Source organism: Pipistrellus kuhlii, unplaced genomic scaffold (assembly GCF_014108245.1).
Source record: "Pipistrellus kuhlii isolate mPipKuh1 unplaced genomic scaffold, mPipKuh1.p scaffold_m20_p_12, whole genome shotgun sequence".
Lineage (NCBI taxonomy): Eukaryota > Metazoa > Chordata > Mammalia > Chiroptera > Vespertilionidae > Pipistrellus > Pipistrellus kuhlii.
In genome coordinates this window covers 10,990,306-11,009,386 of record NW_023425427.1, presented here as the reverse complement: position 1 = coordinate 11,009,386, position 19,081 = coordinate 10,990,306, and the positions used below count along the sequence as shown (strand labels likewise).

The 19,081-nt window shown below is 39.1% G+C and overlaps 1 protein-coding gene across 10 annotated transcripts in view; it reads left to right on the top strand.

Moving 5' to 3' along the window:
- Positions 1-19,081, top strand: part of SLC44A1 (solute carrier family 44 member 1) — a 146,481-nt gene that overhangs the window by 63,902 nt on the left and 63,498 nt on the right. For 9 of the 10 annotated variants that reach the window (XM_036433140.2, XM_036433135.2, XM_036433134.2 and 6 more), the window contains exons 4-5: positions 7,486-7,622; positions 16,029-16,119. In XM_036433140.2, the coding sequence (XP_036289033.1) occupies positions 7,486-7,622; positions 16,029-16,119 (228 nt within the window). The remainder of the gene's footprint in view (positions 1-7,485; positions 7,623-16,028; positions 16,120-19,081) is intronic. The other variant, XM_036433142.2, reaches the window with a different exon arrangement.

Here is a 19,081-nt window from a genome sequence, read left to right as displayed (position 1 = left end):
TTAATGTTTAATAAAAGACATTGTTGAATGACAATATGAAGAAAACTACATATACATCTAATTTAATCTCAAGTCCATGCAAAATAAATCCAGATGAGTTAGATATTTTAAAGCAAACATTATACAGTACTTACCTTTGTTGTAGAGAGGAGATCATTTATACATCATTGAAGCAATATGATATAAAGTAGTACCAAAGTGACCATTTTTTATTTAAAAAAATTTGATTCTCTGATATAAAGATAAAAGCAACACAGTGGGAATAGTATTTGTAGTTTTTCTATGATGATAAGATTTTTCATGTAATTGGAGATAGATCTATAAAGGTAGATTCAGTAGACAGATAACCAATGATGATATATACTGGAGAAAGTTACAATAATATGTTTGGCCTAAAGATCTTCATTTGTAAAATGAAGATAATAGTAGTACTTACTTGCTAAGGGTGTTTTGGGATAATTAATATGATAAATGATGCATACTCCTTATCACATTGCCTGGAACCATAAATGTTAACTGCTATTTATTATAATCCTCTTCATTATCGCCATTTTCCAAAATAAGTTTCAAAGCTACATGTCAAAGCTTCTTCCCTTTTTTTAACCCAGATGGGCAGACCCAGCTCTTTTAACCACCTCTGCATTCATGCCCTTTACAAAGCACTTTCACATATTCTGTTTCATTGATTTTCATGCCAGTCCTGGGAACTGTTTGAGTTTCTTCTCAGTGGGGACATTCAGAATTCATTCTTCCATAGTCACAGCATGGTCTTCGTCATCACCCTTAACTGCTCCACCTATAAAATCATTTCACTCTAATTACTGAAGAATTCCCCCTTTTTGACCACAGCCTTCTCTCCTACCAGCTTCCATGTTCTATGCCCACTGGAGCCATTCTTTTACCTCTAGTCCAAATCATCATTTTTTCTTCTTCTTTTCTAATCTTTATTGATTTCAGAGAGTAAGGGAGAAGGGGAAAGAGAAAGAGAAATGTCCCCTTTCTGTTCCTCGAATACTCCAGCACAATCTCACGTTGGGGACGTTGCCCTTCTCTCTGCAACCTGGGCATGTGCCCTAATGGGGAATCAAACCATGGCCTCCTGGTTTTAGGTTGATGCTCAACCACTGAGCCACGAAGTCAGCATTTCTTAGAAGAGATTCAGTAGCCTCCTGAGCAATCTCTGTACTTTCTTGCTCACTTTTAATTCAAACTCCCCATTGCAGCTGGTGAACTTTCAGTGACTTCCCAGATTCTTTAGGATGAACTCCAAACATTCCAACATCTTTAATACCATTTTCAGGGCCCCACAAGATCTGGCTCCTGCTTTGCCTGCCCAGCCATCTGTGTCTTTCATCCCAGTCCATCTCAGCCATCCTGACAGTTTTCCTTTTCTCAGTTATGCTACACTCTCAAGCTGCATGCTCTCTTCCCGCCCTGCTCCCACCTCCATTCCTCCACACTTTGCTAACTCTTACTCATTCTTTAGGTCCTGGCTTTATTTTTGTTTTTGTTTTTTTAATATATTTTACTGATTTTTTTATAGAGAGGAAGGGAGAGGGATAGAGAGTTAGAGATATCGACGAGAGAGAAATGTTGATTCAGCTGCCTCCTGCACATTCCCCACTGGGGAATGTGCCTGCAACCAACGTATATGTCCTTGACCCGAATCGAATGTGGGACCCTTCAGTCCGCAGGCTGAGGCTCTATCCCCTAGCCAAACCGGTTAGGATAGGTCCTGGCTTTAGATTGGACTTCCACCCTGACTCTCCATTCCTGGGGCCCTTTTGATGCGTCCTCTGCTGTCCTCTTTTCTCTACTGTTTCATTTACACGCCGTTTTGTAATTGCCTCTCAACTCTCCAGACTAAATGCTGGGAAGGGAGACACTTGGTATTGGTCTTATTTATCACAGTATCGCTAGTGCTTATTTAGCCCTGCACCTGGCAGAGTTGTTAATGCATTTCTGTTGTATGAATGAGAGTATTTCGTTCTACCTAATATATCTTCTTCCTTCCTTCCCCTCCACCCCTGCCTCGTTTGGCAAAATCTTACACAATCGCCACCCATTTATTAATTCAACAAACAGGAAAGGAGCTTCTTCCTCACCCCAGGACTATTTTAGGATCTGGGGATATAGTGATGAATTAGGCAGTTAGGGAGCTGGCGTTCTACCTGTGGAGACAGATAATAAACAGATAGATTAAGTAAAATATGTAGTGTGTTAGTGAGTGTAAGCGCCTGGGAGAAACAAATGAAGCAGTTGGGATGGATAAGGCACACCCGAATAGAGAGTGCTGTTGGCATTGTAGATAGGGGACCTGTGGAAGTCTTTGTAGAGAAGGTGGCTTCTGGGTACTGATTGAAGCAGGAGAGAGAGCTGACAGTCGCTGTGCTGCGTATCCGAGAGTGAGTAGTCCAGGCAGAGAGATGGACAACTCCCCCAAGGTGAGAGTGTGCCGGGAGAGTTTGGAGAACAGAAAGGAGCCAATGGGAGGTCAGAGGGTCAGCATTCTCTGTGTCTTAATCTGACCTCTGGGCATCCTCCACAGTTTTAGGTTGTTTTTAGCTGACAGTGCTATGAATTTACTGGGAAAGCCCATGAGAGTTTCTCTTCTTAGCAGTTGCCTATGAATCAAGGACCCTGGAAAAGATAGCCATGATACTGAGACCTCAGTGGCTTCCTTGCGCAGGTCCAAAAGGGGCATGCTTGGGCATTTCTTCAACAACTGCCACCTTTCTCAAGATATGTTTGCATTTTCCTCATTAGGATTGGGGAGGCAGTCGGACATCGCTGCCATCGAGCTCATGGCTGGCTTCCCACAGCTCAGTCCTCTCTCCTGTTCTCTGGTCTGTTTGTAGTCTTGGCCGTTATGAACAAGGTGCAACTCTCTCCACCACTTTCGAGAGTTACAGCTTTAAAGACACATTGCTGCTGTCAACTTGTTTCTCTCTACCCATCACTTTGTCCCAGGAAGTTGAGAGCCAGCAAAGTTTTGGTTGACTATGTGTTGGGCCATTTAGGGTTGTACCTATGTTAGTGTGCCAGCCCCGCAGCTCTACCTCGTACACCCCTTTGTGGCACAGTTGGGTCCCGCCCAATGGAATGACTGGAATTGCCTTGCTGGCACCCCCATGGGAGAAAAGAGGGCTTCTCTGGGCAAAACTCCACTGGGGGTGGTGGACAAATTCCCAGCTCTCTACAGTCTATATTTAGCAATAGCTGAAGCCTCCATTGAGCTGTTTTCTTTTTGGTATGATTCACGAGCAGCACCATACTCTGTAGAAAGGGGCTATAAATTGTAATTGATCTGAAGCAATAATTGGACAAATGATCAGACTCCATTTTTATTCCTCTCTGGGGAAAGCACGTGTCAGGAATCACTAATGCAGAAGGCGACTGAGGGATTTTTCAGCCAGCTTCCCTGCATTAGTGCTTCTCTCCTGATTAGAGAGGAGAGAAGCCAAATTCGGCAGGAGGCGGTCAGCAGACCCCGGATCTGCTTGCCACCTCTTGCTCCAAAGAGCCCTGCCACAGAGAGTTGCCATGGCAGCAGGAGGCAGTTTAATGGCAGAGGCTCATCTCTGGAGGCACGCTGCTGGTGCCCTCTCTGGCCTTCAACCCGAGGGGCTGGCTACACCAGGCAGCACTGTGCCATGGCCATTTGAAAAGCACATTGCCTAATGGAATCAAATTGTAAGATCCTCCAGATTCCAAGGACAGCTACCTCTCCTCACCTTGCTTCTCCTTGGCGCCTAGCCCTTTGATGTCCCGTCCCATAGCCCACCTTATCAAGTTATTTGCAGTTCCTTGAATAATGCTCTTTCATGTTTCTGTGCTTCACACACATGCAGTTTCCTCTGTCTGGAGTGCTCCCTTCCCCAGCTGCCTGGAAAATTCCTACTCACTTTCAGAATGTGGCTTAGATACTGCCTCCTGCTCCATGCTTCCCCTGGGACCCCTGACCCCCGGTCAGAATCGCACCCTTTCCTCCACCATCTCAACCTCGCCCCGTAGCACAGGATTTTGAAAATGACCCTGTATTTTTGTCTTTTCCCCCCCTCTAGACTCTAAGTTACTTGCATTTCAAAGCTGTATGTTTTTTATGAATTTCATATCCCCAGGGTCTTGCTCAGGAGTGGCCACCTAGTTAACACTTGAGTGTTTGTTGAGTGAATGGTTTCTCCTCATTTATTTAGTCCTTATCATGGGCGTGTTGCACAGGACATGCAGATAGCACTGTCGTATCCAGGAAGGGCTTTGTCTGCTCTGGGGTTTCAGAGGATCGCCCTAGTTTAATCAGCTGACTTGCTGGGTCTGTCACTGACTCTTTATTACACTCATTCTCACTCTCCAGTGGGAATGGGAATGATGGTGGTGGGAAGAGCCACACTTGGGAGTCGGTCTCCCGAGGGTTCAAGTCAGTTGCCCAATTTGTATGTCTCAGTTCTCTCTTGTTGCATTATAATGTGTGAGGGCAGTGCCGAGGTTCCTTATGGCCCAAAGTAAATTCTTGGTAAATCTTCCTTTCTTTACCTTTGTCCTGAATCCCGGGAAGAAAGTGAAAGCAACATGGAAGTTTCAACTAGTTTCTAGTTTTGAACCTTCTCGTGTATCTTTACCTACATCTCGTGTATCTTTACCTGCTCTCTCCTTGCCCTGAGCACAGCTTCAAAGGTCACTCCTCTTGACCCTGTGCCTCTTGTCTCTTCCTGAGCTGCTGTGAGGTAGTGCCCTTCTGTTCCCCAATCGCCCTGCTTTCAACTTTGGTGCATCTGTCCCCTTGAGTTTGTTGTGTAGACATTTTTAAAGAGATTTACACTGAGTAGCCAGATTATTATGATCTCTGAATGCATAATAATCTGGCCACTCAGTGTATATCCTATATAATAAGAGGCTAATATCCAAATTGTCCCCTTGACCAGGAGTTCAATCAGCAGTCAGGTCGGCCAACTGCCCATGTCCCCTCCCCCTGGCTAGGCTGGCTGGACCCATGCACGAATTCATGCACCAGGCTTCTAACACATATATATATATATATATATATATATATATATATATATATATATATATATGTATATTTGTTGTTGTTAAAATAATAGTATTATTCGTGGTGCTAGTAAATAATCTAAAGGTTTTTATGACTCCTTCCTCAAGGACTGGTGTGCTCCCTGGCTAGGGGCTGGCTTTCTGTGGCTTGTTGCTTGGGGTCCCAGGCATGGGCATGCTCAGTAAGATCCACAGGACAGAGAGGGAGTGAGTAAGGGAGCGATTGTCTCCACACACAGGTTGGCAGAGTTTTCTCTGGGCTGGTTCATCACCATCAGCCACAGAAACAGTCCCGCTTCCAAACCACACCTTTCTGCCTGGCTTCTTTTCTTTCCTTTTTCTCTGTTGAACATGAATGGTATTGGAGTCATTAACAGGGTTACACAAAAATTACTTACTTTAGTTTTGAGGTTTGTAGCCATGCCTGCACTTGTCATCCTCCTCCCCTCACATCCCTCCAGCTCCTGCCCACTGCTCCACGGAATCATGCCAGTCCAGCCTACTCCACCTGCAGGGGTCTCTCTAGTCCCACCCCTAACACACATACTGGTTTTTTCCACTTAATTTTTTTTCTTTATCAGGATTGACTCTATATTTGTAATTATTTTATTAGGGTGAATTGGTTAGTAAAATTTTATAGATTTCAGTTGGTTTTATATCTTTGCTTTTCAGTTTTCTCACCTATTTCTTATGTTTTGTTATATTGCCTGAATTGAGTCATAGCTTGCATAGCAACAGAGTTTAATAGTGTGGGGAAGGCTATTGGCAGATGCATAATTAACTTTTCATATGGACCCAATAGAATTGAACCCAGGGTTGGGAGTTCTTTAGTTATAATCTTGCATGAGAGCACTTCTGTTTGTGCTCCCTTTCTTGACCCACAATATTAGGCTTTGCTTCTCTCAGTTAAGAAGATTTGGCTCTTACTTTCTCTTTGGGCAGATGATAGCATGTGCAATCTTTGTCATCTTTTCTACCTCAAAACATTAAAAAAAACACCTGTTTAATATAATTTCTGATTAATCTTTCCTTTTCTGAAATATGTACACTTGTACAGTATACAAAAGGGATAACTTACAGTTTGGGAATTATTTTGCTTCAATGAAATGGACTATTGTAATAAATAATATTTATTATAGTATCAATTCAAAAATAATTTCCATTCTTTCTAGATAATGAGAATTCTAAAAAGTAAAAGTAAATTAAAATTAATGAAAAAAAATTAATGGCTGTTGTTAAAATGTTCGTATATTTTCCTTTAGTCTTCATTCAACTTTATTTAATTTTATAATGCATTTTTATAATTATATATTCACTAGAGGCCCATTGCATGAAATTCAAGCACAGAGGTGGGGGGAGTGCCCTCAGCCTGGCTTGCATACTCTCCAATCCAGGACCCCTTGGGGGATGTCTGACTGCTCCTCACAATCCGGGACCACTGACTCCTAACCGCTTACCTGCCTGCCTGACTGATCATCCCTAACCCCTCTGACTACCTTCCCAATCTCCCCTAACCACCTCTTCCTGCCTGCCTGATCGCCCTAACTGCTCCCCTCTTGGCCTGATCACCCCTAACTGCCTCTGTCTCGCCCCACACCCAGGACCCAGGATTGCCTCCTCCAGCTGGTTGCAGGCACCTGGGACCTGAGCTTATTACCTCCCTCTGGCCAGCAGCAGGCACCCAGGACCCAGGCGGGCTTTGCCCGGGCCAGCCACAGCTACAGGGATCCATGGATGGACAGTTTTACCCAGGCCACTGGCGCTCAGGACCATGGGGTGGGCAGCTTGTCCCTCTCCCAGGCTGTAACCTGGCTGGTCCCCATTCCTCTCTCCCCAGTGTTAAATGTCTGAGCCATTACAGCGTGATGACATGAGGGTGTGACAACCATTTGCATATTAGCTCTTTATTATATATAGGATTAGCTGAAGTTTTATATATTCATTTTTATAATTAGACATAATTATATATATATTATATATATATATAATTATATTATATATAATTATATATTCATTAACTGAAGTTTACATATAAACTACAATTCATGTTATATAGCAGTATTGCTATATTCCAGTAATTTGGGGGCAGGGGGTGTACAAGTTTGACCAAAAAATAAAAATAAAACAAATTCTTTTTAAAGATGAAAATAGATCATTTCTAAATATAAAATACACATGACAAATTTTAATTTTGGAAAAATAGATCATGAAAAAGGAGTCCGACAATTACTTTTCATCCCTGCTTTTAACAGTATATTTATAAGCAATTCTTTAAAAAGCTTATCTGTGATTAGATTTGTGAAATGTTCCCGCATCTATGATTAAATTTGTGGAGGAGTCTGGAATAGATGTTCTTTGCTTTTAGGCTGAGTCAGATGCGCAGTGAACCAGAATGTATTTTGTGGAAATAGTATCTCAATATTTTTCTCCATGCTGTAGGTATGTGTTCTTTTTGGATCCGTGCAATCTGGACTTGATCAACCGGAAGATCAAGTCTGAAGCACTGTGCGTAGCAGCATGTCCAAGACAAGAGCTGAAAACCCTGAGTGACGTTCAGAAGTTTGCAGAGACGAATGGTGAGACTTTAGGCATCTGAGTCTACACCCCAGTCACTTATTCTCACTTACATTTTATGGGTTTGCCTTCCAATGTAAGTTTGCCTGGTGTTTAAAAATAAAAGTCATTAAAAAAAAATCATAAAAAGAAAAAGAGACCTGAAAATACTATAGAATTTCCTTGATATACAAATGTTATAGTTACCTAGGAGCTTGTTAAAACCCCAGGTTCCTGGGCCCTACCTGGGAAATTCTGACTGAGTAGGTCTTTGGATACTGGAAATTTGTATTTTTTAACAAATGTCACAGGTGATTTTGATGTATCCTAATTGGGTACTTGGGAATTACTAGACTATACCAGGTAAAATTGGGAGGGGAGAGTGTTCCTTCCGTAGTAACAGATGTTTATTATAGGAAATTTGAAAAGTTCAGAAAAGCGATAATGAAGTGAAAACCAAAGTTTTGCCATTTTTCAGTGTGTTAATGTATATAATTTTGTCTCTTGCATTCTTAATTTAACATTATGTCTTAACCATTTTTCTAAGAATGAAGTTTTGAGAAACTTTGAGGTCAAACATATGAGAATTAGCTGTGAAAACAAGCAGTCAATTTCCTGAACTCTGGCTCTGTTCTCTTGGTTTTCTAACCTCATCAAAATTCTCTCCAGATAATTCTTTTAACCTCTTTTTGTGAAGGTCCACATACTAATAGCCCCCAAAGCCTGTGTTTTTGAACTTGCATGATGTTTCATGAGTGTATTTTGTGTGTAGGAGTCCTCAGAGCTGCCACAGTCCTGCCCGAATGCACAGTCTAGCTCTAGTGTCTTCGAACAAAGGTTGACTCAGGTATAACTTCTAGCTGGATGGAGAAACAACCTTAGGACACAGCTATACACACTAGCTTGGCTCCATAGTCTATCTGATGGGGATGCTAGACTTCTGAGGGCAAAAACTCTACAGAATGGCCATATTCCTGTCCACTGCTAAATGCCCGCATTAGGTATTGGGGAGGGCATGGGATTGATTTGATCTGGATTCTACTTCTGCCTCTTTGAGCCTAGATCTCCTCCTCTGATAAAGTATGGATTTAAAATAATGCTCCCCCTCCTAAGTTGTTGTGAGGATTAAATGAGATGAATACTGGACACTTACTTGGTGGGCATTGAATAAAGAGGCATCAACTACTCTTTAAGATCTCATTTTTTTCTTCCCACATGATATCCTCAGATGTGTTGATGTGCTGAGTCCGATGCCAGAACTATCAGCCTTGTCATTATCAGGTTTCTTAGGGAGCGGTGAGTTATTCTTTAAGGAGTTTTCTAAAATCTTGGACAGTGTGAGCCTATACAGTGTCCTTTGGGAGGTGGTGCCTCTGAGTGGTTAGGAGTGTGGGCTCTAAAGGTAGATTATTGGGGCTCACAAATTGGTCCTTCCATTTAAAAGCTGTGAGGCCTTGGGCAAATTACTTGATCTCTCCATGCCTCAGTTTCCCCATCTGTAAAATAGGAATGTACCTAAACTATCTCATAGCACTGTTCTGAAGAATTAATAAATACATGAAAAATGAGTAGAACAGTGCCTGGTAAATAGTATTTTGCTACAATATGGATATAACTTGAAGACATTATGTTAAGTGAAATAAGACAACTACAGGAGGGCAAATACACTGTATTATTCCCCTGGGTAAGACATACACACTTTCATTTTATTATTTTTTACCACTGTCTTCTGAGCGAGGGATTAACATGAGCTGGAAGTAGAGAGGGACTTGAGTCAGGAAGACTATTACATTCCACTGGTAGAATAATAATAATAATAATAATATTGCAACAGTAGAATGGTGGTTGCTGGGGCTGTGGGGAGAGAGGAATGAGAAGTTGAGTTATGCATAAAATGTTTGAATTTTTCAAGAAATGAAGAATTTTGGAGATGACTAGTGATGATGGTTGCACAACAATGTAAATGTACTTAATGTCACTGAACTGTGCACTTAAACATGGTTAATTAATATGGTAAATGGTTATCATGTGTATTTTACCACAATTAAAATGTTCATGAAAGGGAAAGAATTACAATTCATTTTAAATGATAATTGTAAACCTTATTTTAAAGTTCAGGTTAAAATAACATTTTTCTTACCAGAATGAAAAGATAATATACATCCTTTTCAGGGGATTTTATGTTTCCATGACAACATTTGGAAGTACTTTCTAGCATTTACAACTGTTCATTCATATGAACTTCTATTACCTTTACAAATTATTTAAAAATTTTACAAAGGAAAGCTTTTGGCTCCTGTAGTAAGAAATGCATTCATTAAGCAAATAAAATATTTCCTCAATTTTTGTTTCTTTTAGATAAAAAGAGGAGCTGTTTTCTTGGACATTTACGTTTGTGGACCGTTCTGTCCAATATGTCTGACTAGAATAGAAAGTTTGGAAGAAATAGCTGGAAATTAGATTGGTCATGTAATATGCTCTCATATTACAAAGAGTTTGGAAAGCAAGCAGAAGGATTTAGGTGAATATAAAAGTATAAATTCTTGTATGTGTGCTGGGTGGTAAATGTACAAATGTGCGTTTTATTATTATGGTGCATAGTTCATATGTGACACAAATATCGCAAATACATAATGCTAGGGATTAAAATAACTTAAAAATTGCCGGGACCGGTTTGGCTCAATAGATAGAGCGTCGGCTTGGGGACTGAAGGGTCCCGGGTTCGATTCCGGTCAAGGGCATGTACCTTGGTTGCGGGCAGATCCCCAGTAGGGGGTGTGCAAGAGGCAGCTGATCGATGACTCTCTCTCATCAATGTTTCTAACTCTCTATCTCTCTCCCTTCCTCTCAGTACAAAATCAATAATATATATATATATATATATATATATATATATATATATATATGTAGAAAAAAAAGAAAAAAGAAAATAAAATAACTTAAAAATTGCTTTAAAAAAAGTGAAAGTTGCCAAATACCACAATTAAACTTTTTTGTTTTGTCATCTTCCTTTAGTAGTGCTTGAGTTTCCTGGGGGCTGGATCATACTGTCTTCATCTCGGAATATCCCAGCCCTAATATAGGACGAAACATAATAGCTATTCATAAATGTTTCCCGAAAGAACCATGGGCTGAACTTCTCCCTTCATCTCTGTTGCCACTTACTGATTTTCCATTCTCTCAGCGTACTCTCTAGCCTTTGTTCAATTCTGTATCCATGTGAGTTGCCACCAGCAGGTAAATAGTTTAGCTTCAATCTAACCAGAATTGCTGTGAAATCAGTTCTTTTTATTCACCTCTTAAATAATTCATCTTATGTATTCATTCATCTCTCTCACACATATTCTCCAAGTGATTATTCCTTCCATTTTTTTTTTTCCCCCCCTCTTAAGCCCTCTTGTTCTTCCTCTTTCCTAATCTTATTCCCTACAGAGAAACTGCAACCGTCCGGGAGAGCTCATTTTCCGCAGAGCATGAATTCCATCAACTTTCGTTCCCTCCAGTTTCCATTGAACAGGTTTCTGTCCTCTTTATTATCATTATTGTTGAAAACTCAAATAATGTGTACATTATAGGGAGTGGAAATAATCCTTCTCCCGCCGCTGCTACTTCATCTCAACCCAGCCAGACCATGACAGGTGGCGAAGGGAAGGGAAGATAATGCTTGTTCAGCCGGTTCTCCCCTCCTCTCCCTTCTCTAATTCTGGCCCAACCACCACCTCTGGCCAGTAGACGACCCTTCACTTTTCTCCAGGGCCCCTTGTTATCATGGGCATCTGAGTCTGAGTGGATAAATCCTACTTAAGCCCTGTGTTGTGTTTGAGCAGACCACGTATTGGCGCCTGCCTTATACCATGCACTGTGCCAGATGCGTTGCAGGTCATGTTAGCCTTTCCACTTGCGATCTGAATTCTAAACAACAGTTTAGAAAGGAGAATGACCTGTGGTCAGGTTAGGGTGCTAATATTTTACATGGAATTCTTTATCAATCATCTTTTGCATTATTCCTATCCAACTATTTTATAATGTATGTTTTGTTTTTCTGTAACCTAGTAGTATACTGGCAGAAACTTTATTTTCCCTTTGTGCCTCATTTATAGCTTGTAAGAAAGCACTTCTATTTAAGAGTGCTTCTTCAATGTACTGTAGTTTGGGTACATTTTGAGAGCTTTGTGACCTGCCATTTGGACCACGTTCAGATTTGAGCAGAGCCGTGCAGCTCAGTGCTTTCTTGGTGATCATTGCTTTGCAGTTGAAAATCTTGAAATATTATGTGATCCATTTAGATAAAATTTGTGAATATTAACAATACTTTTGATTATCATTAACTAATCAGTGATACTATAACTTAAACCACAAAGTTAGTATGGATTCTTTTTTTTGTTTGTTTGTTTTGTTTTGTTTTTGTTCCCTGAAATAAAAAAATTAGACTTGATATCAGTTAAAATGAATGAAATAATCAACCCTACCAACTGATTTGATTGACTCCAAATTAGAGATCAGCAAGGGAAGCTTGATTGTTAAAAAGTGGGAAAATTAAAAAGGTGAAGGGGTTAAGTTAAAAAAAAATATCAGACATAGACAATAGCATGGTGATTACCAGAGGGAACGGGAGGTAGAAAGGGGATAAATGGTGAAGGAAGGAGGCTTGACTTGGGGTGATAAACACACATTACAATATGTACAAATTTTTAGAAAGTGGGAAAAATTATTACATTTGATAATGCAATTTAAACTAATTCCTCATTCTACAAATAATTAATTAGTACTTGTTAAGTATGTGCCAAAGAGACAAAAACAAGGTGTAGTCCTCATGTTTAAGGAGATTGCATCACAGTAGACAGTCCCAGTCCTCTTTGTCCTCCACAGTACATAGGAGGCTTGCACATATATGTCAAAAATTCATTTACTCAGCAGATATTTATTCTGTGCCTAGTATGTGCTACTTAGTGATTGGCTAGATATGACACCACCATCTGGTTACTGGGTACTTCTTTGGAGAGAGAGAGATAGAAACATCAATGATGAAAATCACTAATCAGCTGCTTCCTGCACTGAGGATCAAGCCTGCAACCTGGGCACGTGCCCTGACTGGGAATTGAACCTTGACCTCCTGGATCATGGGTAGACGCTCAACCATTGAGCCACTCTGGCCAGGCAGTATCTTGCATATCTTGAATGGCATACAAGGACAGTGGATAAAGAAGAAGAGAAAGGATGACTTCCACATTTCATCTTGGGGATTTCATGGAGCCATTAACCAGGATTGAAAATATATGGAAGGAGGCAGAACTGATTCAGAGAGTGGGTGATAGAAATATTTTGGGTTTTTACAAAAATATGTTGCTTTGGGATATCTATGGAACAATATATCTTTTGCCCAAGAGCTTATTGTATATTTGTCTGATTATGATTGTTAGGAATGACACAGAAGACGCATTATGACTGAGAAGAATTCTACTTCTAAATTTTCTAGAGATTGCTCATAAGGCTTAGGAAGTATTAATTTCCCCCCCATCTGTAATGTTTAGTGTGGTGATAGAAACATAACCTCTTAGGGGAGTTATAAGTGAATTGAGCTACAGAATAAATGATTGAATATTATAAGGCATTTGAAAAATTGTGGTAGTTAAACATTCTGGGAGATATAGAAACCATTTACTGAGATAAATGTGTATATACAAACATTAGATTCCTAAGATCATTCATTTTGATGGCATTTGAATAACATAGGCTGAGTTGCATGGATTGCCTCTAGTATGCTGTAGATAAGCTTTTTGTTTTTTGTTTTAGACTTTTCATCACTCAAGTATGTTTTTTCCCTACTCTTTGCATTAGAAAATAAAACTTTGTCTTACTGCTTATAACCAAACCTCTTGTGCTAATATTGTTTATACTTCCATTATTTAAAAAAAAAAAAAAAAGATAGATAGATACTACCTTAAAAAATGTTCACTGAAACTGCATTAGCTAATAAACATGGAAAGAAAAACAGCAACTGTAAAACATTTGCCATTACTGGGTTGTCTTAATATTCATCATTGAGGCTTCTCTGTCCATCAGCCCTTCAAATAGGAAGCAGTATAAGGTTTCTTCTGATTGTTATGACTAGCACATTGTAAAGATCTTTCTCCTTTAATCTATTTAGTACAGGATCTATTTAGTACTGGCCAGTGTCCCAGAAAACCATCAGAGATAAGGCTATTATCCTTTCATTGAGCATTATCCTAGGAAAGTATTTATAAAATTGAACTCTGTTGCACCTGCTGACCTCCTTTTTTAACTGGAGAGAGAGTGGGGGGTGGAGATTATGTTCCCAGAATTCAGATGGAGCAGTGTTTGACGGCTCCAATGCCAGGTGCTTTAGTTGGGCCTTTTATATTGTGCAAATCGATTCCATCTTGGACCCTGAAAGAAATAAGTTGACAATTCAGATCAGGGAGTTGATCACATTGGGTGCTCTGCAGTTATTGGCACAGTTGCTATTTTTCTCATGTGCAATTCCATAATAGGACTCCCAGCTATTTTAGGGATTAATCTGAAATGTTTACTTGCCATTGCTGTAAATGGAATCAAGTGGCATTATCTTCATACAGGAAAGACTAATTTCAGAAAAGGTGCGTTTTTAATATTTTGCAAACTTAGTCATTACAATGGAAAAGAATGTTTAAAAATAATTCCAAAAACTCAGTTTCTTATTGAGACTACGTATCTTAAGAAGATGAAGAAACTTGAAGAATAGTGCCCTGTAACTTTCAAGTACCTCTTGAATTATCTTTATATAAAATAAATGGTACATGTATTTATGTAAGTATACTAATACAGCCCACGTATTTAAACACTTGACAAGTTGGTTGCTGGTTTGGGGATAGCATTACTGAAGTAAATGCAGGTTTTGTGGCTTTCTAAAATCTTATTGTTTGATAGGACAAGATATGAATGAAATAAAATCACTTCCATTTGTGTTGTCCCAACAAATCTTTTTCTGTATTTCCTTCTAGTTTCTTCTCACATCCTTACATGATGTTTCTGTAATTATTTCAGTGTTAAAATCCAACACTTTCACTTCACATTACATTTTACACATTTCCTGTGATGGTACATTACAAAAGTCCCTTTTTTCTATAACACAAATGCAAAGCTAATCCTAGTTATATTTAATAATAAAGTATTTGATGAAATTAGTAATCTGGTAAGAGTGTCAACTAATAAAATATAAAAGTTTACATGTTATAAGGATATAGGTTCTCAGAAAAATTAGACTATAGTCTAAATCTTCTGCTAACGATATCTATTGTATAATGAACCTTACAATATTTTAGTTGCTATATTACAAAGTTATCAAGTTCTTAAAATACTTATCCATTTGGTGGATTGTAGTCATCCTAATTTTATATATTGTGTAGATATATATTAGGCATATAGTCAGAGAAATGGATGGTTGCATAACCAATCTAGGGTTGAGTTTAAGTTGTTTGAAATTATCTGAAAATTTAGGATTCTTTTATCAGTTTAATCAATTAGTTCAGTCTATTTAATTACCATGTCTTGCCTTTTAAGAAAGAAAAAAGTAATGTATTATCTGCGCATGTGTTCTATGCAATAATTTTAAATAGTAACGGAAAGCATAGGAAAGAGAAGCACCATATGTAGGTGAGTGTGGGTTTTGTGGTCAAAGAAATCTAGAGTTTACTCACACCTCTACTGCTTAATAGCTGTGTCATTTTGGGCATTTTCTTTACCTTATTCTTGGCCTCTATTTTCTTCTCTATAAAGTGGGTTTAATAATACATATGTGTCTTATAGGGTTATAGTAAATGATGCAATTAATATTTATGGGATGAGAGGAGAGGCTTACCCCACCAGTAACTTCCTAAGAGTTCCCAGCATATGGGAGGAGGGGACAGGTTCCCCTTCCCCACCTCCACTCCCAGCCCTCCTCTGTAGATGAGAAACTTGGGTGGGGAACAGAACCAGCCTTAGGAATGGGCTGCTTGGCCTCATCCTCAGAAGCAGTAGGGCTGGCAAAAACTCTTGGTTTCTTCAACAGGAGAATTTTATTATGTTTCTTTGGTTCATTTGTTTAGAGACATTCTTGGATGCAGTTTGGTCAGTTAGAATTGCAGTTGCTTATATTAAAAATTTTTTATATATCTGACATATGGCAGGCAGCAATCACTCAATAAAGGTAGTTCAGTGTTGTTATAACCCTTAATATTATCACTTAAAATTTGTATATAAGTTACTGCAGGAGAAATGCTTTAAATGATGGAAGACCAATACCATAGACGAAATAAGAATCTTTTTGATTATATAATGTTTGAAAGTTATATGTGTTGAATTAATATTCACATACAAAATAAAATTAAAGTCCCTTAATGAGAGAAATTATTCAGACTGTTTGCTAATGTTTAACTTTCTTTCAACAGGCTCAGCACTTTGTCACTACCAGCTAAAGCCTTCTGAATACACATCTGCAAAAGCGTCTTCTCTGTGCCCCAAACTACCAGTTCCAGCGAGGTAAATGTTATCATATTTTTTTAACTTGTGACTTTTGTTTTTATAGGTGGATTGTAAACTGTATGTTATTCTAAGAAAAGGGTCGCATACCAGTTATCTAAGTCCAGTACTTTTATATAAAAAGTTTTAAAGTAGTAGTAAAAATAATAGCATCTAATTTACATCTTTAAAAACACACACACACACACACACACACACACACACACACACACACACGCGCGCGCAAACAACTTTTTCATTATCAGGTATTTTGCATTTCTTGTGGGGGCTCCCCCTTTTTTTTAATGCCTTAATATTTAAGTATACAAAATTGCTGACTCATACAAACTGCAGTAAACTTAGAAGCCAAGCCTAACAGTCCAGAGATTCTTTGAAATTGATCCTACAAATACTAACAAGAATTAATTTTCAATTTATTTTGCAAATTTAAAAAAAGAAACATGGCAGTGAATATTCTCCGTAGTTTATTTCAGGCTATCTCCTTCAGGTACATTCTCTGCTATAGGCTGTTTGCATATCTTATCCAAGGTCTTATTCAACAAACATTTATTATTAAGTACCTTCTGCATATGATGGATACAAGGATGAGAAATAATCTCATGGTAGTTGTAAGTAAAGCAAATTTTAAAATTATACCAGTAAATAGATTTATAAGAAAGGAGATAGCCCAGCTGATATGGCTCAGTGGTTGAGCGTTGACCTATGAACCTGGAAATCGGGGTTCAATTCCCAGTCAGGGCACATGCCCAGGTTCTGGGCTCATCCCTGGTGGGTGAAATACAGGAGGCAGCCAATCAATGATTCTTTCTCACATTATTGATGTTTCTATATCACTCCCTCTCCCTTCTTCTCTGAAATCAATAAAAATAGATAGTTTTTTAAAAAGAAGATAAATTTTCAAGCACTGTAGAAAATAGCCTCAGAATTAGGCATGCAGGATTTGGAACATGTCTGATCTTCAGAACCTTTGCATGTATCACTAATCGTGTATGACATGAATCACCTTCTCTAGGAATACTGAATTGAACCGCTTTCATTGTATCTCAGTATATTATAGCAAGCTGTTGTTTAAAATTTTGACAGATTGCTTATAAGTGTAGTTTATGTGTTATTAACTTGAATTTGAAATTTTCTTTTGAAAAGTAGACAAAGGACATATCCATTAAATTGATTTCAGCTTTTAATCTTGTCAAGTTGCTATTGACGTTAAAATTTTAAGCCTTTGGATGTAAAAATAAAGGGACTATTTTAAAAGATATTAGATAAAAGGGATCTACAAATTATGGGCTTAGACTAATAGGTAAGGAGACTCCATTTGTGAAAATTGAGAATATTGGGGAGGTTATCGCAGTAAAGAAATAGAGGTCCTTTGAATAGAGTCTCTAGAGAAAATTTATCAATATAAGAAAAGCTATATCTTACTGAACTGTTAAAGCCTGTTTTAAATGCATATTTTGAGTAGAGTCACTATTTTAAGGCATAAATGTATTCTAAAAGCATGACCAGAGAGCCTTGGTCTGAGAATGAGGTTGCTCTGCTCCTATACAGTATGGGTGGGGGGTAGCTCATACCACAAATTCTCCTCCACCTCTGATCTCTGATTCTACCATGTTGGGTGCTTCCTGTTTCTGATTATTTGAGGTGTTTTAGTCTTGGCTGCACAGACATACACATCTCACATACAACATCCTAAGGGCATTTCCCCAAAAGTCAAAATCTAGTAAGAGGGGCTTAGATTTTAGAGATGAACAGACTTGGCTTCTAACAAGGGTATCCACTAATGTGTCAGTAATCTATGATGCAATGATGAACCAATACCATCTGAAAATTAACTATATAATATTTTTATCCTTTATTTAAAGACCCTTATAATCTAAGTGTCTTACCACTTTTGTCTGAACTCAGCCTGTTAGAAAATAGGAGAAGAAATAGTTGATAGGAGGAAGGTAAATTATAAATATTATTATTTACTATTTGGCAAGCAAAGTGAAAGGATCAGAAAACAGAATAAATTGGTTTTAATAAAACACTTGGGACGCTACCTTGTTCCACACTAATATTAAATACCAAATCTAAAAAGTCAACTAAGATCTAGTCTCTGTCCCCAAGAAACCCTGTCCTTAAAAAAATTAGGGACTGTTTTGTACATGATGAATATATCTATATACAATATATTTAAAAGCCTAAGTGACCGAAGGACTGAATGACCAGTCACTATGACTCACACTGACCACCAGGGGACAGACACTTAATGCAGGAGCTGCCCTCTGGTGGTCAGTGTGCTCCCATAGCCAACCTCCTGCACCCCCGCCAGGCACCCCACACCAGCCCACCCCTATGGCCCCGATCAGGGGGGGCCAGCTGGCCAATCTTCCACAGCCCCTCCCCTGGGCCTGCTCACCCAGATGGACTCCAGGCCCCAATCTGGGCAGGAGACAGCCCTGATTGGCCCCAATCACCAACCAGGCTGAGGAACCCTACCCATGCACATATTCATGCACTGGGCCTCTAGTGTAGTAGTATATATATTGCTCTAGGCAAACTTGTGATACAGGCAAGTGGCCCCTAGCATATTTTATATTTCTGTCCTCCTGGGGGCACCCTATGGGACAGAAAGAGTTGCACTTTGAGCTCAGATAGGCCTGGAAGTGAAAAAAAAAATTTTTTAAGTGAATTCTCTGTCACCGTGTTCTCTTGGTTAGCTTGAGCAAGTCTCTTAACCTCTGTAAACTAAGTTTCCTCATACATGAAATGGGAATTGAATACCTCTGCCATAGAATTGTAAGAATTAAATGCAATAATATGTGCTACACTCCCATTATTATGCTTGGCTTTTGGCGTGGTAGTATTATTTCTCTCAACCTCTAGAGTAGGGGTGGGCAATGTCCAGCGCAGAGGTCCTAGAAGGCCTGCAAAATCATCTGGTCTGGCCCTGCCAAGGCGTGAGGGGTGAGTTCATTAA